This window comes from Chrysemys picta, chromosome 1, assembly GCF_011386835.1.
Source record: "Chrysemys picta bellii isolate R12L10 chromosome 1, ASM1138683v2, whole genome shotgun sequence".
NCBI lineage: Eukaryota > Metazoa > Chordata > Testudines > Emydidae > Chrysemys > Chrysemys picta.
The window spans coordinates 314,902,004-314,926,849 of record NC_088791.1 but is presented as its reverse complement, the minus strand read 5'-3'; the positions used below and the strand labels follow the sequence as shown (position 1 = coordinate 314,926,849).

Below are 24,846 nucleotides of genomic sequence, written 5' to 3'. Positions count from 1 at the left end.
TCGATTCCTGCCAATCTTCTGCCTTTGCCACCCTCTCAGATGTCTGGAGGAACGTGCTGGGGTCATCTCCCAGTCTGAGATTTGCCAGGCCCAGAGCCAACCAGCCCTAGTCCCTCACCAACTGTGTTACTGGGTGGGGCTACAGCAGTATCCACTCCTGTAGATTCTTGCCACCTCTGTTGTGCGGCAAACTGGGCCTCCTGCTGTTTCTATTGATTTTCCATCAACTGCAACTGCAGCTGCTGCTGCTCTTTCTGCATAGCGGCTACCTGCTGCTGTTATCCTGCCACTCACAGGCGCCTCACCTCCTTCGTCTTTCCCCTTATTCTAGGGGTGGGCTGGAACCCTGCTTCTGGTACCACTTGTCACCAGTGGCCACTTATCCCTGACTATAAAGCACATGCCCCATTTTTTCAAGGAGGTTTATTCCTTTAAACAGAGGGTATCAAACAAACAGAAAATAGTCTTAACTCCATCCTTGGCCCCAGGCTTTAGGGTCACCTCTCTGGCATTCCAGCTCCCAGCCTCAGCCAGCTCAGCTCCCTTCCTGGAGCAGCAGCCACAGAGCTGCTTCTCTGAGCCTCTGGCCCCAGGAGCTAGCTCCACTCCTGTGTGACTGTCCCTCCCCAAGGCTCAGCCTGTCTCAGTCCTTCCTTCCCAGCTGCCTACTAGCAGCCCTTTCTAGGCCCAGCAGTAGCCTAACCTTCTTTAATTAGCTGGATTGGGCTCACCTGCTCCAGTCCAGGGGTACTGGGATCAGTCTAGCCACAGGGACCTGCTACCCTGTGACTCTCTCCTTTGAACTAGGTAAATAGTGTTTCTCTTTATTTTACCAATGGGAAAACTGAGGATCGTGAGATTAAATGATTGGTTTAATGAGTCTATAACAGAATTAGGATCGGAACCCAGATCTTCTGAGTCCAGTCTTATGCTTTCAACTCAAGACCAAAGGGACCTTGTGACTGGAGACAGGGCCGGCTCCAGGGTTTTTGCCGCCCCAAGTGGCAGGGGGGGAGGGGAAGCCGCGATCGGCAGCAGCTCAGCCGCACCACTTTCTTCTTTGGCGGCAACTTGACAGCAAGTCCTTTACTCCGAGAGGGACCGAGGGACCCACCGCCGAATTGCTGCCAAAGAGTGGATGTGCTGCCCCTTCCCCTTGGCCGCCCCAAGCTCCTGCTTGCTAAGCTGGTGCCTGGAGCTGGGCCCTGACTGGAGAGGTTTTGATTGATTGGAGGCAGGGATTCAGTTCAGATTGCAAAGGATGGGAGCAGGAATCCTGTTTATTTTTTGTTGTGATTGTTGTGTTTAGAGCTTTTGCATCAGTAGGAAATTATCTGTGGGGAAAATAGCTTTTTTGTATCAAAATTAATGTCCCTAAATTTAAAAAGCTTTTACCAAGTGCTGTTTTATTCCAGAACTACAAATGGAAGCCCTGATGAGCCTTTATGGCAATCTCTGTCACTGGGGCACTGAACATAGTCGTTTTCCTAATGGGCAAAAGGCCATAGCCAAGGATGAGAGGGGATGGTGAACAATGTGAAGAGTTTCATAGTGGTAGCCGTGTTAGTCTGTATCAGCAAAAAGAACGAGGAGTCCTTGTGGCACCTTAGAGCAGGGCCGGATTAACTTTTTGTGGGCCCAGCGCCAAACATATTTATGGGCCCCCCTGGGGAATAATTGTAAAAGGGGCCGGGGGTAAAAGCACAGTGAGGCAGGAGCTAGGGTTGGTCTCTGGAGCAAGGGAGGGGTCGGGGTAAACTGCAAGCGCAGCAGGGCTGGGGAGGGGGTAAACAGGATCCCCCCCGCTCCTGCCCACATAGAGTGGGTACCTACCTGGTTCTAGCCCATTCTCTTTGTCTCTCTCTGCACTGAGCTGCCCCTCCTCCCGCAGCAGCAGGACAGGTTCTCTTCAAGCCCTCTGGGGTGGGTGTTGGGAGTGGGAGGAGCAGAGGCTAATGTGGTTACTCCTATAACCGGACATTTGGTTTCCAGTCAGCACTGCTAACTGGACACTCAGGTCCCGTTTTCTACTGGAGTTTCCAGTCTAAAACTGGATACCTGGCAACAGAGCTGCCAGAAAAGCCTGTGGGGGGGAGAGGGGCAAGCAATCATTTTTAAAAGTAAGAGGGCTAAGCCTTAAGGGGGGGGGGGCAAGTGGTGGGTGGACTAGGGAGTGGAGAGGAGCTAGTGGGCAGGGCCATGTCTGCTGTACTGCCCAGGTAGGTTGGAGACTGTGGGGATCAGCTCACACAGTATCCAGGGTTGGTGCAAGGATATTTTGCACCCTAGGCAAAACTTCCACCTTGCGCCCCCCCCCCCCCCCCCCGGAGCATCACTTATTATAAATTTTCAAAAATGAATACAGTGGAGTCACATCTTACGTGGGGGTTAGGTACTAAGGTCAGCGTGTAAGAGGAACATTGCGTATAGTGAAAATTACCAGAAAGTACAGTATACACTAGAACAGGAGTCCTTAACCTACGGCACGCATGCCAAAGGTGGCACGCAAGCTGATTTTTTTTTTTAATGGCAGCCTGCGGGTCCCGGCCACCGCTGAGCCTGCTGCCGGATTGGGGTTCCGTTCACTCAGCTGCCAACTGGGGTCCCAGACGGCGACTCCGCTCAGCCGCCTGCCGTTTACCCAGGCTGGCAGGAAGCTAAGCAGGGCCGGTGGCCGAGACCCTGGCTGGTAAGGGGCCGGCAGCTGAAACCCCAGATTGTCAGCGGGCTGAACAGGGCCGGCCGCCGGGACCCCAGACCAGCAGTGGGCTGGGGTTCTGTCCACTGGCTCCTGCCAGCTGGGGTCCCAGCCCCTGGCCCCACTCAGCCTGCTCAGCCAGTTGCCAGCCGGGGTCCCGGCCACCAGATCCGTTCAGCCTCCTGGCGTCCGGGACCCCGACTGGCAAGGGGCTGGCAGCTGGAACCCCAGACTGGCCGTGGGCTGAGTGGGGCTGGCGGCTGGGACCCCGGCTGGCAGGAGCCGGCCCACTGCTGGCCCTGCTCAGCCCGCTGCCAGCTGAGGGAACAGAACCCCAGGTCGGCAGCAGGCCCAGTGGCAGCCAGGACCTGCAGCCTGCCATTAAAAAAAAATCGGCTTGCGTGCCACCTTTGGCATGCGTGCCGTAGGTTGAGGATCCCTGTTCTAGTGTATACTGTACTTTATGGTAATTTTCACTATACGCAATGTTCCTCTTACGCGCTGACCTTGGAACCTAACCCCCGTGTAAGATGTGCACCCCAGCCCTGTGCTCATCTTCATTTTTGGGGCTCCGCCTTGGGACCAAATCAAGAAAAAGAACATTCTCGCTTATCTCCCCCTGCCCCCATTTTTCATTCTTTTTTTCTTCATCCTCCTCCCATAAGTAATAGCAAGTAAATGAAAATAAAGTGAGGTACCTTGATTGTTCCTGTAGTCTAACTTATTTTTCCAGAGACCACTTGAAAATCACAGAGGGTCTCGATGGACTACTTAATGATCTTTCCAAACATTGTAAAAAAATGTTCGGGTGCGGGGTCTGGCCAAGAGCTAGGGTGAGGGAGGGGGCTCAGGGTTGGGGCAGGAGGTTGGGGTGTGGAGCGCTTAGCTAGGTTAGCTCCTTTTGGTTCTCAGGATGAGGGTGGGGATGTGGGGGGGTGCAGGAGTCAGGGCAGGGGCCTGGATGTGTGTGAGGGAGGTGCAGATTTCAGGGAAGGGCTGGGGGAATGCAGGGGTCAGGGCTGGGGGTGGGTGAGAGGGGGCTGGGGAGGTGTGAAAGGGATGAGGAGTCAGGGCTGGGGGCTGGAGAGGGGTGAGTGGGGGTGCAGGGGGCTGGGGAGGTGTGAGGGGGATGCAGGAGTCAGGGCAGGGGGCTGGGGAGGTGTGGGGGTGCAGGGGTCAGGGCAGGGGGCTGGGGAGGTGTGGGGGTGCAGGGGTCAGGGAAGGGGGCTGAGGGTGTGTGAGGGGGTGCTGAGGTGTGAGGGGTGTGCAGGGGCAGGGCAGGGTCAGGGCCAGCGGCTCAGGGGGGCGTGCAGGGATTAGGGTGGGCAGGGGACTGGGGGGGGTGGGCTGGGGTCGTGGGGGTGCTCACACAGGGGGCTGGAGGGGGTATGCCCCAATTCCAGCCCCTTCCCCAAGGCCTCACCCCGCCTCGTCTTCTCCTCCTCCCCGGAGTGGTGTGCTGCGGCTCGCTCCTCCTTGCCCCCCTCCTGCCTGCAAGGCTGATCCAACTGACCAGCTGGGCGCGGGGGAGAGGCCTCACCCCCGGACTCAGAGCGGTGTGCTGCGGCTCGCTCCTACCCCCCTCCGGCCGGCAAGCAGCTGATCGGTGGGGGGGGGAGGGAACGTAGTACGCTGGGGAAAGGGGCGGGGCAGGAGCCAGGCTGCCATAGAGCCGCAGCAGCTCCCAGCGTTAAGCTCAGACCCCACAGGAGAGAGCGGGGGGCAGAGAAGAGCGCGCTGGGCCCGGCGCCATGGCATCATTATAAATCCAGTATTGCCTTAGAGACTAACAAATTTATTTGGGCATAAGCTTTCGTTGGCTAAACCCCACTTCATCGGATGCATGTGAAGAGTGTGTGGCTGCTGATGTGCCTTGAAGATGAGAAGTTGGTTCAATATAAGATATTACCTCACCCACCTTTGCAGTTTGACTGGCTGTTAGGACGCATAAGCCTTGGTTACAGGGCGTGTAATTGTGATTTTAAACAACACCATTACAGTTTCTACAACAAAGGGATTTTTGTAGAAATGTATTCTTATTTATGCATATTTGCTTAAGTGGTGACTAAAACTTTTTTTTTTAAATCCACTTTCACCTGACTCTGGTATTTTGACCTTCGCCTGATTATTGTGGGATTTTTTAGTTAAGTCACATCCTTACTCATGCATTACTTAGGCAAAACTCTCCTTGGCTTTAATGTACTAAGGAGTGAGTAAACACTCCATATGGACTTCAAGATTTGGCATTTAGAAGAGGAAATACTGCAAAATATTGTGGCAAAGATCAAATATCATTGCATTGTATAGCTCTGTAAGTTGCTTTGTCTGAGAAACCCTGTAATAAAGAGTTTATGATTGTAAATGAAGCATGCCAGTTTCTGCTCATTCCATATAATTCTGTGTGAATCTCATGAGGATGTAGTCTTTCACTAACACAAAACCAAACCATAAAAAGTTGGCTTGTGAATTAAAAGAAGGTAATATTTTCTCCTCCTTACTTGGAGTGTTATTGAATGTTTCTTTTAGGATTGTTTATAGTGTTATGCTATTTCTCAGCCTTGTTTGTCCTTTTAGTTAGAAGATTTTGGGTGAAATTCTAACCCATTAGAATCATAGCATCATAGAATACTAGGGTTGGAAGAGACCTCAGGAGGTCATCTAGTCCAACCCCCTGCTCAAAGCAGGACCAACCCAAACTAAATCATCCCAGCCAGGGCTTTGTCAAGCCGGGCCTTAAAAACTTCTAAGGACGGGGATTCCACCACCTTCCTAGGTAACCCATTCCAGTGCTTCACCGCCCTCCTAGTGAAATATTTTTTCCTAATATCCAACCTCGACTTCCCCCACTGCAACTTGAGACCATTGCTCCTTGTTCTGTCATCTGCCACCACTGAGAACAGCCTAGCTCCATCCTCTTTGGAACCCCGCTTCAGGTAATGGCAAAACTCCATAACTTCAGTCGGGGCTAGACTACACCCCTTGTTTAACTGCTAGCCAGCCCTACTCCCATACTGCTTGGTCTTGATTCTCCATTATGTTGTACCTTGCATTTTAGATACACTTTGCACTGGTGTGAATGACTACATAAAAAACTCAGGGCAATAGAGAATCAGCCCCCTTGATAACCATTTCTCCAGGCTTGCTGCAAATAGCTTTGAACTCATCTGAAAAGATTTTAGGCAACATGTACAAGAAAAACATTTTTAATGTACTTGGGGAACGAACCCAGACAACTCCAGTAGAGAATTATTTTTTTATTTGAACAGTATCTCTCTGTAACAAGTCAGGTATGCAATTGGGCCACACAAAAATGGGTTCACAAGGCTTATTTCCCATGGAAATGTCCAAACACATGTTTCTACACATTAGTTCCTTAGCTAAATAAAAATATAAACAAAGACAATCTCACAGATAAAACTCAACTAGGATTAGTATTACTAACACGACAATTCAGGATCAGAACCATGCCTGGGCACTCCCAGTTGCTTTTCCAATCCCTCTGTTTAACTGCTTCAGGAGACCAAGTAGCCAAATTGTTAGATGAAAATAATTAACCTGAGATTGTCATCAGTTATGGAACATCTTCATTTCATCCACTTGCAAATTCCTTTAAATCTATAGTTTGCCCTGCAAGCATGTCCTAACACATCCCTCTCCTCTCCCCTCCCCCCCAAATGCCAGACAGTAGTAAAACCACCTTTATCACCAGTCTTTCCAGCTGTTGCTGTGCTACTGTAAAACCTTCTGTAGATGGGACAACCGATTTCTGCTGCAGGTTACATACACATCATTCCACTACCAACTCATAAAGTTGGCAATATAGCACACCGTGTAACTATTTACAAAACTAACAAACCTGCCATGTAAGTTAAAAATGTCTCTATTTACAGTATCTCTCAGCTATTTAAAGTGGTATTAGAGCTTACATTTCCTTCGATAGTAAACTTACTTTTTCACTAGACAGTTGTACACCATAGCATTTTAAGTAACATAGAACCTCAGACATTACAAGTGCTTTAGTTATGGGTTCTGAATGAAGTAAAAAATGATAATTGTTACAAAACAAACATAATACTAGAGTTTGGGGAGTGTAGAAACAGTTTGTTCTTTTTGTAGTTGGACATGTAACTGTACAGGAACCAAGCAAAAGCATGCTACATGACAAAGTTTTTGTTCATCACAGTTGGATTAAGGATGTTCTCATACAGATAGAGTTTCCCATTTAATTCTTATTTACTTTTCAAGTTTTGCTCATGTTTCTGATAGTGCTGCTTTGATTTCTTTTCCTCCCCCCAGTAGGTGTCAGATTTCTGACTATACATTTTGAAAGTCCACCCAACTTAAGCCTGTTATTAACATACCTGGTTTGCGGCCCAGACACACCAGCTGCTACTCAATACATCAGTAGTAGTAACTTGTTTGTGCTCCATTTCCAGTGCACAATGAGGTGTTGCAGGTTAGCAATATTTCCACATGCTACCCTGCCTAAATCAGTGCATCCTCATTTCTTCCAACAGCAGTAAACTGGGATGTATTGCAGGAGACAACAGATATAAGGGGAGAAGCCTAGAGACTCTACATGCTGCCCCTAAAATATGCCCTTTCTGGGCATACCAAGTTATTGCAGCCCATAACAGGAGTAACTGACTCCTACAGTTACTTCTAATGGGTAGGCACTTGGGCGAAGTGCTGAATTTGTATTGCTACCTGTAATGCTGTAATTCCCTATGTAAATATGTAAACTTTAATGGTTACTGAGAATATTGTAAAGATCCAGGACCAGATGCACTCTTGCTATTCCTCCACTTGGTTACATGCAATTTACATCTTAACAATGGGAACTTTAAAAGAAAAAGCAGGTTCCTATAACATACACATCTCTCATGTCAAGACAGTGTTATTTTAGCTCTTTAGGGATCTTCTAACTCCTCCTGTGTACATTGTGAAATGAGGGACGAGTGACTCACGCTGTAAGTGGGAGTGTGGAAGAGTCATACACCCTACTTTGGGTTAGTTGAGGATTTGGAGAAGGATTTACGGTTAAGTGCTACCCAGAATGGATAGAAAGAAAAGAACTGTGTCAGAACACTAGGTGGGTGTGTCCTGCTATGTATTGTGCAAGAGGAGTTGAAGTACAGTAGTTGTCCTGAGCAATACAAAATGGAATGATAAACAAAATTTTCCTTGTTCTTTAGTCAGCACAATTTTTTAAAATAAGCAATTGAAGGAGGGCCAGTTATATGGTAAAAATCTTTTTCAAATGTTAGAACTGAACCTACCAAACTGAGGCCCTCAGCACCACCCCTTCTCCTAGAAAAAGGTGTTGAGGGCCAGAGTAGAAGAAGAAAGCCCCTTCAGGCACCCTCACCTCATGTTTTCTCTACATTATTATATGGGAAGGCAGTGTTTGCTCATTCCCTGAGAGAGGCAATAAGGCAAGGGATTTCAATTCTACCCCCTACAATGCTAACTTCCATGTGGTTACCTCCATGGAAGCAGTACTGCCAGGGCTTGTTTCACCACTGGCTGAACTGAACAACCCACCCCCTTTGAGAGCAGTTAGAAGGAATCTACTGAAAAATACAGTACTAGGCTGTGTATGTATGTGCACACACACATTCCCTCCATGAACGTGGGGATTGCTTGGAAACAGAAACAAGGACCCCACCATAGATGCAGTTGCCGCTCTGCCTTCCTCTTTTCCCAGTGCAGCAAGGAGAGTCTCATACCTAAAAATGCCCAAAACCAAATCTCTGTAGCATTCAGACACAAACCCTTCTTAGTAGCTTCATCACTGAAAGCAGGGCCGGCTTTAGGCTGATTCCCGGGAATTGGGCCCTGCGCCTTAGGCGCCTTTTTACTCACCCAGTGGTGGTCCGCTCCGGGTCTTTGGTGGCACTTCGGTGGCGGGGGGTCCGCTCCAGGTCTTTGGTGGCATTTTGGCAGCAGGGGGTCCTTCAGTGCCGTGGAATACCCGGAGCGGACCCCCCGCCACCGAAGTGCCGCCGAAGACCCGGATCGCCTCCAGGTATTCGAATCGGGCCCTGCAGGTCCTAAAGCCGGCCCTGACTGAAAGTGATTAGTGCAACACGCGCTATATGCTAGGAACGTATGGATCTCCCCTCTCTGGCCTCTCCCACAGCTAGATGCACACAAGTGTATCACTTTTTAAAATGATTACACTCCATTGGCTTCTTAACACTAGAATCACAGCAGGGTTTACTCTTCTACCAGTTGCAAACTTGAAAAGCTACAGCTTGCAGGATCAGGGTCTCCGAGTATTCAGCTAAGGGAGTATTCAGCACACATCCATGATCTTTAAGATCTTTAAAAACTCAGTAAGTTTCATGGGGGTCTATCAGATTTTTAAAATAAATTACATTTTATGTTAACATTTTATTTTCATTCAGCCTGAAAAACATCACTGTTTTCTGATGAAGTTGGGGGGGAAACATTCTGATGAGTGGGGAGCTATTTTAAAATTGCTGGTTTCCTAGGTGCTTTCATACAAAATTTTATTACCAGATAACACATTTCAGCCACATTTAACAGCATACAGATCCCAGACACAGAAAGCATGAAAATAGTAAACATTGTTTTCTCAGTGGGTCGAGAAACAAAGCAATCCACTGTGTTGGGGCAAGGCGACGTGCTACATTTCAGTAAGCGAGGCATTTGGTATCCATCATACATTACGTAAAACACATACATGAAGACAGCTTCAAAGATTATTCTGAAGAATATGCTGCAGGTGTACGTCCACCACAAGGGGCCCTGAATATGAAACTTTTGTCTATTCAGTTCTTCAATATCCACTTTCTTACCATTCGTGAGCTGCCTTTTCTTCTCATGCCGTCTGTGTGCAATGTGCATGGCCACCAGAAGTGCAGGAGTTGAGACAAAGATGAGCTGAAGGGCCCACAGTCTAATGTGAGAGATGGGGAAGAAGTGGTCGTAGCAAACATTTTTGCATCCCGGTTGCAGAGTGTTGCAGACAAAATCATTTTGTTCGTCTCCCCAGACTCTCTCTGCAGCCACCACGAGGATCATAACACGGAAAATGAACAGGACAGTGAGCCAGATCTTCCCAATACTGGTGGAGTGTTTGTTCACACCTCCTAAAACCTTCTGCAATGTTCCCCAGTCCATCTTCTCTTCTATGGCCTTTGACCTAATATGACAAGAGGAATACACCAAAGAACCAGTTATCAAGGGTTAGAAAATCAATACCATAACTTCCGTGAACTGGGAGGTTTCCTGGCACTAGCCCAGCATTGCCGGTAAAGAGACTAACAGGCAAATGCAAGTCATTTTAATTTGCACTGCCCATATTTTAAAAAGATGATGGAATCAAACGTTTTATTAATGCATTAATTATATTGATCTCTGATGGTGCTAACATTTCTACAGGAGCTGTTGGTTAAGCCATGATTAGGTCATCAAATAACTGAGCCCTCCTTCTCTCACCTATGTCCTCTGTCCTTTCTCAGAGCTCTTTCTCTGTGGGAAAAGCCCAGCAGTGGTTTGTTGCTTCTCTCTGAACCCTCCTCTACCCCAGAGTCAGGGAAAGGAAGGCTGGCACTGCAGGACATCCCCCACGTAGAGCAATTTTTTTAAGCTTCTGAAGGGGCCAGAAGGATGTGGCTGACCCACCTCCATGGATCACCACAGCCTCCATCCACAGACTGGATACAGACATTTTTTTAACATAAACATCTACCTCCTATAATCAGCTAAACAGTTAATGTTGACATTTGAAATGTAATTAGGCCATGTCTACACTACCACTTGTGTCGGCAAAACTTATGTCGGTCAGGGGTGTGCACAGCGCTATGTCGGTGGGAGAGCTTTGCTCACTGACATAGCTATCACTGCTCATTTAGGTGGTTTTATAATGTCAATGAAGAGCTCTCTCCCATCAGCACAGAGCAGCTACATGAGCAATCTTACAGCGGCACAGCTGCATTGGTACAGCTATGCCACTGTAAGTTCGCTTGTGTAGATGTGGCCTTAGTTTTCAGAATTAACACCAAAATGAGATAAATAAGGCCTGGTCTACTCTAGAAAATTTGGTCAGCGTAACTACGTTGCTCAGGGGTGTGAAAAATCCGCACCCGAGCAGCACAGTCAAGCTGACCTAAGCCCCAGTGTAGACAGCACTAGATTTATATAATTCTTCTGTCGACCTAGCTACCGCCTCTCAAGGAGGTGGATTACCTACCCGATGGGAGAATCCCTCCTGTCAGCGTAGGTGTGTGTACACTGAAGCGCTGCAGCTGTGCCGCTGTAGCGTTTAAAGTGTAGACAAGCCCTGGGGAGTAAGTCAGACCTCTCATTAGTGCTGTTTCAGTCTCTCTAAAGCACAGCAAGTGCTACACTACTTCCCATTTGGAAAGTTTTCTTCACAACCAGTAGAGAAACTTTTTATTTTTTTAAATGAAAGCGTAATTTTTTTTTAAAATAAAGCGTAAATGATATGTCGCCTTGAGACATGGGTTTTTCACTGGACACAGCTATTGGAAATTGTTGATGAACTAGACAAAGTAGTTAAAACTCTGGCAGGGCTGGTTCATCCTCTGTTAGGAATAATGCTAAATTCTGCTGTGTGGGAGACCCAAGTTGGCCATGGATAAAAGCCTGTTGGAAGGGGATACACCCTCCTCCAAGGGAGGAAGGATTATGCACTATGTTTGCCCTGTAACACCCAGCAATTATTGGGCTTCTCTACCACATGGGAAGTGAATGTCTATCCTAAAGGCCTGTCTACACATGCAAGTCTACTGTACTCAAGGCTCATGTTATAACACTATACTCCCTGAACATATTCTAACATGGTTTATTGTAGTCTACACAGCAAGACCAAGCGGTATGCCAACAAAGAGGACTAGCATGATATAACAGTAACACAATCTCTTGACATGGCAAATTTGCTTGTGGGGATAGGCCTTAAAGCAGAGGGAGATATCAGAGATTTATTGCTCTGATAAGGGAAGGAGAAATTGAATGATAGAGGAGAAAAGGCAGCCTTGAAAGAGTGGTTGAAATTCTTAGCCTCCCTCTGTTCTCCCACCACACAAGTTGGTCAGATTCTGTATTGCTTGCTGTGCCGACCTATTCCCTTGACCATGATCAGATGCTATATACTTCTAACAATCTACTCTCACTCATCACATAAAAACTCAGCAATTAAAAAATGATATTGAAAAAAACAAACAAACAAAAAACGCTGGACTAGTCAGAATTGACTGAAAGTAGGAAAGAACTGCAAATATTTGACGTGCTATCACACATCTGACTTTAAAACTGCCCGAAAAAGAACTCTGTGTAAGTTCTATGTAAACTCGAAAGCCTGTCTCTTTCAGAAAAAGATATTACCTCACCCACCTTGTCTCTTTAAAATTGCCTGTGTGATATCCAACATGAGCTCTGAAGAAGAGCAAATTTGCATTGTGGATACGAATCCACTTATACCTGTAGAGATTTTGGACATGAAGCACTTTTTCATTCTCACCTTCCACCACAGGAGCATTTAAATCAGTTGTTGGAACTGAGGACATGTACACTGAATATTCACATTGTCACGACCTTCACAGAAATTATTAGAAAATCCCATTTTTATAGTTAAAATATACAAAGTGACAAATATCTTATAAAAATCATAGCACATGTTCCTACTTCTATTTAAATAAATAGCAGAACTCTCATTGACTACTAGAAAAATTCAAGATTGTAAACAGTAGGATGGATTAATGCCAGATAATTTAATTAAAATATTGACACTAAAAGCAAATTGCCATTGAGCAGCGATGTATGATAATTTCCTCAAGAGCTCACCCCTTTCACCCTCAAGGAAACTGGGTGTTTCTCCCATACAAGACTTTGCATGTACAAGCCAAGAAAGGTTTGACGTGTCAGTATTGCTTGAGCTGTGGAAGCATATTTTCCGCTTTACTCATTAAAGTAATGAGGAACAGTTCAGTCTCAGGGCTGCTAACTTTTCTGCACTCAATTCAAGGTAAAGTATTAACAAAAGTGAAAAGCAACAGAGGGTCCTGTGGCACCTTTGAGACTAACAGAAGTATTGGGAGCATAAGCTTTCGTGGGTAAGAACTTACCCACGAAAGCTTATGCTCCCAATACTTCTGTTAGTCTCAAAGGTTTCCACAGGACCCTCTGTTGCTTTTTACAGATTCAGACTAACACGGCTACCCCTCTGATACTTAACAAAAGTGAAGGAGATCAAAATGCACTGGGTTAAATGTAACACTGAAAAATTCCCTTTTATCCCCGAAGCCTGAACTTCCCCCCAATTCAGCCTTCCCTGGTATATTTTGCTGTGGTTAATCTTTTTAAATTAGATCTCCCAGTTTAGTAAAGAGCCTGCAAATCCTAGTTTCTTGCCACCAGGCACCCTCACTAGTCCAGGGCTGGGATATCCACAAAAGAGACCCCAATCAGAAAAAGAACTGAAAAAGGAAACTTCATCTAAGTACAGCAAGAGTTTGCCTCAAACCCTCTAATCCCGACTGCTCCTGCAGTCACATCCCCAGCACCTCTTTAATCCAGACTCCTCGAGCAGTCATACACCCCCAGCGCCCCCTAATCCGGATTGCTCCTTCAATCACACACACACACACAGCACCCCTCTAATCCGGATTCCTCCAGTCCTGCACTCCACTCTGGTCACAGACACGCTGCCCTCTAATCTGGATTCCTTGCGCAGCGTTCCCCTCCTGTACACACACAGTTTTCCCCTCCGCATCCCCCCTCGTGTGCGAGCAGCACACCCCACACATATTAATCCGATTCCTCTCCTGTGGGCGCAAACACACACGCTCTCGCTCTACTCCGGATTCCTCGCCGCGAAGGACACTCACCTGTCTCGGCAACGCGCGGAGCCTGTGGCGGAGGGAGATCAGCGCCCCGGAGCAGGCAGGGCTGCTGGCGGTGCGAGCGCCCCAGGTCCCAGCGGTCGCTGTCTCCAAAACCTAAAGGTTCCTCCCGGCAGCTGCTTTTAACCCGCCTCCGCCTCCTCCCCAGAGCGAGCCCGGCTGAGGCGCTGCCCCCACCCCCGCCCCCAGTCCCTCCCAAGAGCTCGGAGAGGGGCCGAGCCACCCATGGCAAGAGGGCAATTGCCCCCTGCGTGAAAAGTTACCCTTAACTTGCACCTCCCAGCTGCTTCACAGCCTCCCCCGCGCTCTTTTCAGCACCCTAAAGCAATGGATTTAGTCCAAAACGCCTTCGTGTCTCCCTGTGTGTAAAAACAGACCTGCAGCCCCCGCAGGCTCTCTTACTGCCACAATATTATGATTGTAGGGCTCTTTAGTATTTGCTAGCTGCCAACAGCCTGCTTGGAGCTGCAGAAGGTAGGAAAGGAGAGAGGCCCTGCCCCAAAAAGTTTACAGTCCAAGAGACACACAGGGCCATGCACTGGGAAACCTAAGGACATGTCTATCATAGAATCATAGAACATCAGGGCTGGAAGGGACCTCAGGAGGTCATCTAGTCCCACCCCCTGCTCAAAGCAGGACCAATTCCCAACTAAATCATCCCAGCCAGGGCTTTGTCAAGCCTGACCTTAAAAACCTCTAAGGAAGGAGATTCCACCACCTCCCTAGGTAACCCATTCCAGTGCTTCACCACCCTCCTAGTGAAAAAGGTTTTCCTAATATCCAGCCTAGACCTCCCGCACTGCAACTTGAGACCATTACTCCTTGTTCTGTCATCTGCTACCACTGAGAACAGTCTAGATCCATCCTCTTTGAAACCCCCTTTCAGGTAGTTGAAAGCAGCTATTAAATCCCCCCCCTCATTCTTCTCTTCTGCAGACTAAACAATCCCAGTTCCCTCAGCCTCTCCTCATAAATCATGTGCTCCAGCCCCCTAATCATTTTTGTTGCCCTCCGCTGGACTCTTTCCAATTTTTCCATATCCTTCTTGTAGTGTGGGGCCCAAAACTGGACACAGTACTCCGGATGAGGCCTCACCAATGTCGAATAGAGGGGAACGATCACATCCCTCGATCTGCTGGCAATGCCCCTCCTTATACAGCCCAAAATGCCGTTAGCCTTCTTGACAACAAGGGCACACTGTTGACTCATATCCAGCTTCTCGTCCACTGTAACCCCTAGGTCCTTTTCTGCAGAACTGCTGCCTAGCCATTCGGGCCCTAGTCTGTAGCAGTGCATGGGATTTTACCGTCTTAAGAGCAGGACTCTGCACTTGTCCTTGTTGAACCTCATCAGGTTTCTGTTGGCACAATCCTCTAATTTGTCTAGGTTCCTTTGTATCCTATCCTTACCCTCCAGCATGTCTACCACTCCTCCCAGTTTAGTGTCATCTGCAAACTTGCTGAGGGTGCAGTCCACACCATCCTCCAGATCATTAATGAAGATATTGAACAAAACCAGCCCCAGGTCTGACCCTTGGGGCACTCCGCTTGATACTGGCTGCCAACTAGACATGGAGCCATTGATCACTACCCGTTGAGCCCGATGATCTAGCCAGCTTTCTATCCACCTTATAGTCCATTCATCCAGCCCACACTTCTTTAACTTGCTGACACTACCTAGCAGTGGTGCTGGAACAATTTTTATTGTGGGGGTGCTGAAGGCGGAAACCATGCATGTGGGTTGTTATTACTGCTTCTCCTGTTGGCATAGGTAATCCACCTCACTGAGAGGCTGGAGCTAGGTTGGTGGGTTGGTTCTGTCAACCTAGGCTGTCTACACTGGGGATTAGGTCGGTAGAGCTATGATTCTCTGGGGAGTGGATTTTTCACACCTCTCAGAGATGTAGCTATGCCAATATAAGTTCCCAGTGTAGACCAGCCCTAAATCTCAAGTAAGTACAACTTGTCAGCTGCTAACACAACCATACTGTAAGTGTGACAATGGACTAGTGACACTCAAGTCCTACTAGTCTTCTAATGGCTTCCCACAATCCCCATCCCATCCCATCGGCTGAGAAAGGACATAAGTTCTCTCACATTTACTGAGAAAGAATTCAAAGAGTGACTCTGCTTACTGTATTGTCAAGAACTATGGGATGTCCCCTCAGAAGTCTTAGTGTCCCGTCCCACACAAGTGAATGCAGCGCCCATGCATACACAATTTGACGGTTAGTCCTCAGTGTGGCTGCTTTCAGTTGAGCTAAACTAACTCAGAGAGGAATAACTGGAGTGTAGATAAGTCAAGTTAACTCTGCAATGAAGACATAGCCCAAGGATAAGTGAGTCTTTTGGAGGAATTTAAAGGAGAGGTTAGTGGGTTGGGAAGTAAGGATGGGGTGGGCCTGCCATGCAAATGGGGCAGCATGGGAAACACAAACAGCGGAAGGAGTAGGGGAAGATGAATAGGCTGGCATCTTTGGTGGAGCAGAAGGGTATGACAACACAATAAGACATATGTTCTGAGATAGAGTTTTAGGATGGATTATGTAGGAGGCTAACGGTGAATACAGGAAACTTAAAACTTGATGTAGTGGATAAGGAGAAGTCAGGAAAGGGATCCAGAGAGGAACTGATATCAGATCAACAGGCCAAGAAGATAATATTAGTGGCCATGCTCTTGATGTACCAGAGGGGATGATGAAGGCATTGAGAATTCCAGAGAAGAGGAGATTGCAGTAATCAAGACAAGAGATGATCAGCGCAAGGACAAGCGTTTTAGTGGTCAGGCAGAGGGGAGAGATTGGATTTCACTACTTTGCAGAGGAAGAAATGGCAAAATCTGGACACAATCTGAATGTGTGGGGTGAAGAAGAGGGAGAAGTTGACTGTCACTTCCATATTCTGAGCCTGGACAATGGGGTGGATGGTAGTATTCTCATCGATAATTACAGAGATTGGGGGAGACGATAGAGATTTTACAATGGAAAATATGGAGCTCTTTTGTAACAGAGTTCAACTTGTTGTCTGAGAGACATTCAGGAAGAAAAGTTGGTGTGACAACTGACATGTGGCACTGGACAGAGAGGGACAGGTCAGGTGTGGAGAATCATAGAAAAGTAGGGCTGGAAGGGACTTGAGAGGTTGTCTAATCTATCCCCCATGCAGGGGTAGGACCTAGACTATCTCTGACAGGCATAGATTTATGAACATAACATAGGCACAAAGCAATTACCATACAGGATCAGACCAGTAGTCCATCTAGTCTGGTGTCCTCTTTGTCAGTGACTAGATCCAGAGGCTTCAGAGGAAGGTGTAAGAAACCCTCTGATGGACAATTATGAAGTAACCAGCCCAGAGAGGAAACTTTCACTTAACCCCAGGCAACTGGGAGTTGCTTATGCCCTGAAGCATGAGGCTTTATTTCTATTTTATCAAATTTATCTAATTGAACTGGATTACGTTATTAAAATGCCTAATCATTTTCTGATCCCTACTAAACTGAGCCATATATCTTGCAGAAATGAGGTCCACAGGAACTATGGTGCACATAATGTATTTCCTTCTAGCATTTGTAGATGTGTTGTCTTTCAACCTCATTGACAGACCCACTTTTCTTGTAGTATGCAAAAAGGTAAATAGGAGTGCCCAACTTACCTCCTCAGTCTATACCATTCATTATTCTGTCATGTTCCCTCTTATTTGTCTCTTCGCTAAACTAGGCAGTCCTAATCTTTTCAGCCTTTTGTGGTGTTTAGATGCTGCTTGTAATTATTAGAACTGGGAGCACTGGCTGTTGGGAGTCTGAAGGAGGGGGGAGGAGTTGAGGAGGTTGGGAGAGTTACAGAGTGTGCAGCTACAGCTTGGAGAAGAGACTTGCACTGTAAATAAAGTTCTGTTGAAGTTGTTAATACTTTGCCTGGAGGATACAACATTTTGGCGACGAGGATGGATCTTCTGCCTCTGAACCCACCTGCACCCTTTCTGCAAAGCCCAGGTGAGCCTCCAATTGCTTTTACTGCCTGGATCCATATGTTTGAGACTTATCTGCTTGCAATCAGTGCTACAGAGATTTCTGAAGTAAGAAAGCGTGCTCTGCTAATCCACTGCCTTGGAGCAAAAGGGCAGCGTATATTTTACACTTTTCCCCTTGCAGATGATAAATATGAGATTGCACTCACTGCATTAAAGAACTTTTTTGTGCCAAAAGTGAATATAGTAGCTAATAGCTACAGATTTCACCAGCGTGAGCAGAAACCTTTCGCTTTGGATCCCCACAACATCTTGCAAGCTACACAGGATGTCCAGCAAAAGTAGCTCAGTGCAATCATTGCAAAAAGATTAGACATTTTGCTAAAGTATGTCACAGTAGCCAGTTCAATCAACAGGTGCATGCAGTTACAATACCAGATGTTACTGTGCTGAGTGTAGACAAAAATCACTACTGCACATATTCCAGAACAGATAAAGTGCCCTGTAAATGTTTCTGCCATACCCTCAGGCAAATCACACTCTATTCAGCTAATGTTGGACACTGGCTCAGCAGTATCTATACTACCTGATTCCATCTATTTGCATTACTTTAAAGATGTGCCTCTTGCTGAACCCAAACTTCAATTGGTATGCTATTTGAAAAACCATATTCCAGTACATGGCTGCTTGCCAGCAATAGTTACTTTTGGTGATCGCTGTGTAACCGCGGAGTTCTACATTGTTCACAAAGGCACTCCTATCCTTGGCAGAGATTTATTAGCTGCTTTAAATCTCAGGGTAGTTAATGGACGAATTGATCTTCCTCAGCAAAGCACGCTTGCGGTACACACACCAGTTTCAACTGGGACGCAACTCCAGGTTGAGGAGAAACTCGGCTGTGCTTATGGATTTCTGCATAAAGTTAAAATGCGGAATAATGTGATGCCTGTACGACAGAAATTATGGCACTTACCATTTTCAGTCAGGGAAGCTGTTTCAGAGGAACTTAGAAAACTTGTTCAAAAGGACATTATTGAAGAGATTAACTCCTCGGAATGGGTTTCACCTATAGTAGTGACGCAGAAGAAGGGTGGAGGCATTCGCCTTTGTGTGGACTTAAGGGAGCCAAATAAAGCTATTGTGATTGACAGCCATCCTCTTCCTCACATAGAGGAAGTATTTGCAGAACTCCGTGGAGCAAAGATGTTTTCTACTCTTGATTTGCAGAGTGCATACCACCAGGTTATGTTGCATGAAGATAGCAGAGACCTCACAGCATTTATTACACATGAGGGACTATTTCGTTTTAAACGTGTTCCATACGGTTTCGCATCAGCCCCAAGTGCCTTCCAAAAAATGATGTCATTGATTCTGAAGAATCAACATGGAGTTCAGTGCTATTTGGATGATATTATCGTGTTTGGAAATACTATTGAGGAGCATGACAATAACCTGCAGTCTGTACTAAACTGCATCAGCAAAGCAGACCTCAAGGTCAATAGGTCGAAATGGAAATTTAGACAAACTGAACTCTCTTTTCTGGGGCATACAATTTCACAGGCTGGACTAAAACCTGATCCAGATCATATCCTGGCAATTTCAAATGCTCCTCCTCCAACAGATTTGCAAACCTTACGTTCCTTCTTGGGTCTTACCTCCTGGTATGCAAATTTCATTCCCAATTATGCTTCTGTCATTGAACCGTTACGAGAATTACTACGGAAAAGTTCAACCTTAGTGTGGACAACGGATGCACAAGTTAGTTTCGAAAGGGTGAAAGACTGGATTGTACATAGTCCAGTACTTGCATTATTCAGTCCCTCATTGCCCACAATTGTAACTACTGATACTTCTGATTATGGACTTGGGGCTGTCCTCACACAACTTCATGAGGACAACACTGAGAGGAATGTTGCATTTGCTTCAAGGACACTAAGTAATGCTGAGAGAAAATATTCTACAGTTGAAAAAGAAGCACTTGCTTGTGTCTGGGCTACTGAAAAATGGAGAACTTACCTGTGGGGCCGCACGTTCAAGTTGCACACAGACCACAGCCCTTTGACGATGTTGCTCACCACGAAAGGACTGGGAAGAGCAGGATATCGTATTGCTAGATGGTCTGCAAGACTACTCTCTTTCAATTATGAACTGGAATATAAGCCTGGAAACGAAAATGTGGTAGCTGATTGCCTTTCTCGCCTGCCTTTGCCTTCACCAGATGGTCCACCAGAGGATGAGGATGTAGTAGTTGCGCTTATTACAAGCACTCTTACTGCAGTTACAAGAGAACAATTTCAAGCTGCTTGTTCAGCGTGTCCAATTCAACAAAAACTACCGGAATTTCTGACAAAGAGATGGCCCAGTAACCCTAAAAACCTTGACCCAGTTTTGCTGCCTTATTTTAGAGTTCGGGATGAACTTTCTTTGCTCGATGGCTGTGTGCTACGAGGTACACACCGGCTACTTGTGCCAGAAGAATTACAGTCAAAACTCATACACCTGGCACACAATACTCATCAAGGAATTGTCAGAACCAAACAACAACTACAGGATCTGTATTGGTGGCCAGGGATGGACTCTCAAACTGAAGCACTCATAAAATCCTGTGTCACTTGCCAAATGCATGATAGACAGCAGTGACATGTAACCCTCCGTTACAGCCTGTTCCTCTTCCTAAATCTGCAGGGGAAAAAGTGGCGATTGACATTGTAGGACCCTTTGATACTGCTCCAATTGACTGTCGTTATACCATCACTTTAATAGATTATTTCAGCAAATGGCCTGAGGTAGCGTTTACATCGCAAATTTCTTCTGCTACAGTAATTAAGTTTCTCTCTTCAGTTTTTAGCCGTGAAGGTAACCCCAAAGAACTGGTTTCAGATAATGGTAGTCAATTTACTTCCCTGGAGTTTGAAACTTTTCTAGCAGAGAGGAACATTTTACACAGGAGGTCATCCCTATATTACCTTCAAGCCAATGGAGAAATCGAACGGTTTAACAGAAGTTTGAAAGAGAGTTTGCAAACAGCTAAACTGGAAGGGCGATTGTGGATACCCTTCACTACTGATTTCTTGCAAGCATACCGGGCTACACGACATGCCACAATGCAAAGATCACCCGCAGAGTTACTTCATGGGAAGCAGATGACTACTAAACTGAACATAGCTGGATTGTTAAAGGCACGACCTGATGCCCCAAACAAGGATGATGTGAGAAAGACAGTTGAACAGAACCAAGCAAAGTCTAAGGCTTTCACAGACAAACGGCGGGGTGCTAAGGAACCAAAGTTTGAGTGTGGTTCCTTTGTTAGAATATGAAAACCTGGAATCTTACACAAAGGGGACCATAAATTCACAGCTCCTCTTAAAATCATAGAGAAGAAGGGACCTTACACCTATCGACTTTCTGATGGGTGGGTATGGAATGCTTCTTATCTTGCACCTGCCTATGCACCAAGAGGAGATTATGCCAATACCCAGTCTGCATTGGATGACTTCAATGTAGAACCAACACAACAAGACATTGCACTGGAACCGGGGCTTGAGAGACGGCCTGTCAGACTCAGACGACCACCTGCCTGGACTAAAGACTGTGTTATGTAGTATCTACAGTGTTTTCAGTGTAATATTCCTGCCAACAGTATAGTGTCTTGTTTCATATTTGTTCCTGGGGTTAGAACAACAATGTTTATTTTAATTTGGAAAGTTTCTTAAGAGAGGAGGGAATGTGGTGTTTAGATGCTGCTTGTAATTATTAGAACTGGGAGCACTGGCTGTTGGGAGTCTGAAGGAGGGGGAGGAGTTGAGGAGGCTGGGAGAGTTACAGAGTGTGCAGCTACAGCTTGGAGAAGAGACTTGCACTATAAATAAAGTTCTGTTTAAGTTGTTAATACTTTGCCTGGAGGATACAACACCTTTCCTCCTATGGAAGTCTCCCCATGTATCTAATGATTTTCATTGTCCATCTCTGACTGTCCCCTCCGTATCTCTGAGATATAAAGGGTGTACAGATGATAGCTGAAGCCATGTGAGTTTTTTTGTTCAGACCTAAGGTGTAGAGGAGGGAAGCAAAGACAGAACCCTCTAGGAATCTACAGCAATGAGAAGGAGAAACTGCTATTGGCCATACTGAAGGAGCAGTTATAGAGACAGAAGGAGTAGCAAGAGCGGGCAGTGCGACAAAAGCAGACAGGATGTCATGAGTTAAGGATGCGATTGATTCAATCATAACCAGCAATGAGATCAGGAGGATAAGGATGGAGTAGAAGCCCCATGATTTGGTCAGGAAGTGGTCATTGAAACCCTTGATGATGGTAGTTTCATTGGCACGGGAGGGGGGTCATAAAAGCTAGATTGACACACTAGCTAGATGCAGTGTGTGGGATGTTGGTAGAAGGATTCCTCCATGGAAACTGAGATTTGACATTTAGATATGTTTAATCGTCATTGTAATTAGATATTTAAAATCATTCTTTTATTGCTGATGTCAGCAGCTGGCTCAGTTTGAGGGGAAAGTAATTCAACAGGATATGCTAAGTGATGATACCTGACACTCCAAGTTCAAGAACTCTGAATCAGAAAAAGCAGGAATAGTGGTTTGACAATTAAATGGTTCCACCTGTCTATGCATCATACTTTCCCAATACTTTCATGCATGCACACATGATGAGTGCATTCTCCTCTAGCGAAACTATTCAGAGACAAGGAAGTTGAATTGGGTTTGTGGAAATCCGGTTCTAGGGAAAAGTCACAGAACTGAAGGAATTGCAAAGAAGATCTTGCATAACAAACTTGACTAATATGTCATTAGCTGTTAAAACAAGAGGGCTGTGTATTTAAAAAAAAAGACTTCCTAGTCAAATAGTGTGGGAGGCACTTTCCTCAGCATGCTTTATTGTTCCAGATTAGGGGTGGGCAAACCTTTTGGCCCGAGGGCCACATCTGGGTATGGAAATTGTATAGTGGGCCATGAATGCTCACAAAATTGGGGGTGGGGGTGAGGACTCCAGCTGGGGGTGCAGGCTCTGGGGTGGGGCCAGAAATGAGTTCAGGGTGCGGGAGAGGGCTCCGGACTGGGGCAGGGGATTTGGGTGCAGGGGGGGTGAGGGCTCCAGCTGGGTGTGAGGACTCTGGAGTGGGGCTGGGGATGAGGGGTTGGGGGGTGCAGGAGGGTGCTCCAGGCTGGGACTGAGGAGTTCAGAGGGTGGGAGGGGGATCAGAGCTGGGGCAGTGGGTTGGGGCATGGAAGGAGGTCAGGGTGCAGGCTCTGGGTGGCACTTACCTCAAGCAGCTTCCAGAAGCAGCAGCATGTCTCCCGTTCTGCTCCTACAAGGAGGCACAGCCAGGCGGCTCTGTGCACTGCCCTGTCCACAGGTGCCACCCCGCAGCTCCCATTGGCCATGGTTCCTGGACAATGGGAGCTACGGGGGAGAGCTTGGGGCAGGAGCAGTGTGCGGAGCCCCCTGGCTGCCCCTATACTTAGAAGCTGGAGGGGGGGGGGGAAGGACATGCTGCAGCTACCAAGAGCTGTGCAGAGTGGGTCAAGCCCCGGGCGCTGCTCCCCAGCTGGAGCGCTGGAGTGGGGCAAGCCCAGACCCCACTCCCTGGTGGGACCTCAAGGGCCAGATTAAAATATCTAGAGGACCAGATGCGGGCCCTGGGCCATAGTTTGCCCACCCGTTCTAGATTTATTGTTCAGGAAAGTAAGTGTGTACTTTGAATTGTACCAAATATTTCAAAGGGATAAAATCTAGCAACAATTTGCATGAAGCTGCAGAAAAGTTAAGGGCAGAGTTGTCTCTTGCAGTTTTCAGTTCCCACTAGGGATTACAACTGCTGATGAAATACTTTGTTTTTATTTCCAAATGGCAGCCTTCCTCCTTACCTGAGATCTTTTCTCCTTCTGTCAAGACATGATGAATTCTAGAATAACTAAAATCCATGGGGCAGGGATAATGGCTGCAATTCAGCAAAGTACTCAAGCATGAGTGTTTCATCAAGGGCATGAGCAATCCTATCATTAGGCCTGTTCAGACACTTATAGTTGTGCATGTAATCAATTGCCTTGCAAATTGTAACATGTTTTGTTTGTAAAGCACCGTGCACACCTCTGGCCCCAGCCGCATCTAGTGCACTATATGCAAATATGAAATTCCTGAATTTTTCCTCCCAGAGGAAACTTGGACTTACAGAAGTGCCTAGATGAGTTAGGCACCATTAGCCCCATTGATTTCAGAAGGAGTTAGGGTGCTAACCCGCTTAGATGTTTTTGTAGATTCCACTAGGTGCCTATCTGCATCTTTAGGTGCCTAAATATCCTTGTAAATCTGGCCCATAGCTCCTATTTTAAGTGAGTCTGACAATGGTGAGACTCAGGGACTGGCTTCTTTTTGGCATCTTTTCCCTCTTGTTCATTCTATTTAATGTTACTTACCCATTTGCAACACCTGCTAATCTCACACCCGTGGCAGCAACTCAAACACTGGGCTTCGATTCATCCCCACATTGGTTCAGCACCTGGTGAGGGGACTATGGGGAGGTGGTTTGTGCCTCCCCTCTCCTGAGTCCAGTTTGGCCCCTGGTTAAGGGCAGCCCTAAATTACCCTACATTGTACCATGACTGTCATGATCCTTATGAACACTGCAGCCCACTGTGCAATAGTTGGGGCATGGGAATGACCTGGCCATGCCTCCTTGGCTTGCACCTTCCCACTTTGGATCTACCCCGCAATGTAGCCCCACATGGGGAAGGCCTCACAGATCTGGCTTTGCTGGCTCTATGCCTGCTAGAAAGGCCTCTTGCACTAGGGGTATTTCCTCGGGACGCCAAATGGATGAGCCAGGGGAAAGGGGCCTTAGTGCAACAATGAAATTGGCCTCTGAGGTTTTGGAGGCAGACCTGAGACATCACCAAAAGGCAGTCTCAGGTCAAAATTCTGAGGCTAGATGCATGTATAGTGCACACGTGTAAGGCCTTGTCTGTACTAGAAATATCGTACTGCTTTACCTGAGCCCATTTTAAATCAGTCTCGTTAAATCAGTGCAATTCCCTAATATAGACACACAAACCAGGGAAGAAATAATTCATATTCACAGATCTCGTTCAAGAGTTTAATTTAGCCCTTGGATGCTGCATCAAGCCCAAAGATAACACGTTTTCAGGCTTTGATCCAAGTGTCCTAGGTCTAACTAGTCTTGTCAGTTTAACCCTTGGTTAAAGTGGTTTAGTTTAGATCGGTAAATTAGAACATGTTTATGCTAGATACGCTATAGCAGTGCAACTGTAGTGT

At 46.6% G+C, this 24,846-nt stretch overlaps 2 protein-coding genes across 3 annotated transcripts in view; one reads left to right on the top strand and one right to left on the bottom strand.

Moving 5' to 3' along the window:
- LOC135983415 (uncharacterized) overlaps nucleotides 1-24,846 on the top strand; it is a 146,299-nt gene that overhangs the window by 102,723 nt on the left and 18,730 nt on the right. The window lies entirely within an intron of this gene.
- Nucleotides 5,934-13,726, bottom strand: LOC101934663 (gap junction beta-6 protein-like). Its single transcript, XM_005312222.4, has 2 exons — nucleotides 13,576-13,726; nucleotides 5,934-9,869 (listed from the first exon to the last, which is right to left on the bottom strand). The coding sequence occupies exon 2, from the start codon at nucleotides 9,845-9,847 to the stop codon at nucleotides 9,170-9,172; it is 678 nt and encodes a 225-aa protein (XP_005312279.1). The 5' UTR covers nucleotides 9,848-9,869; nucleotides 13,576-13,726; the 3' UTR covers nucleotides 5,934-9,169.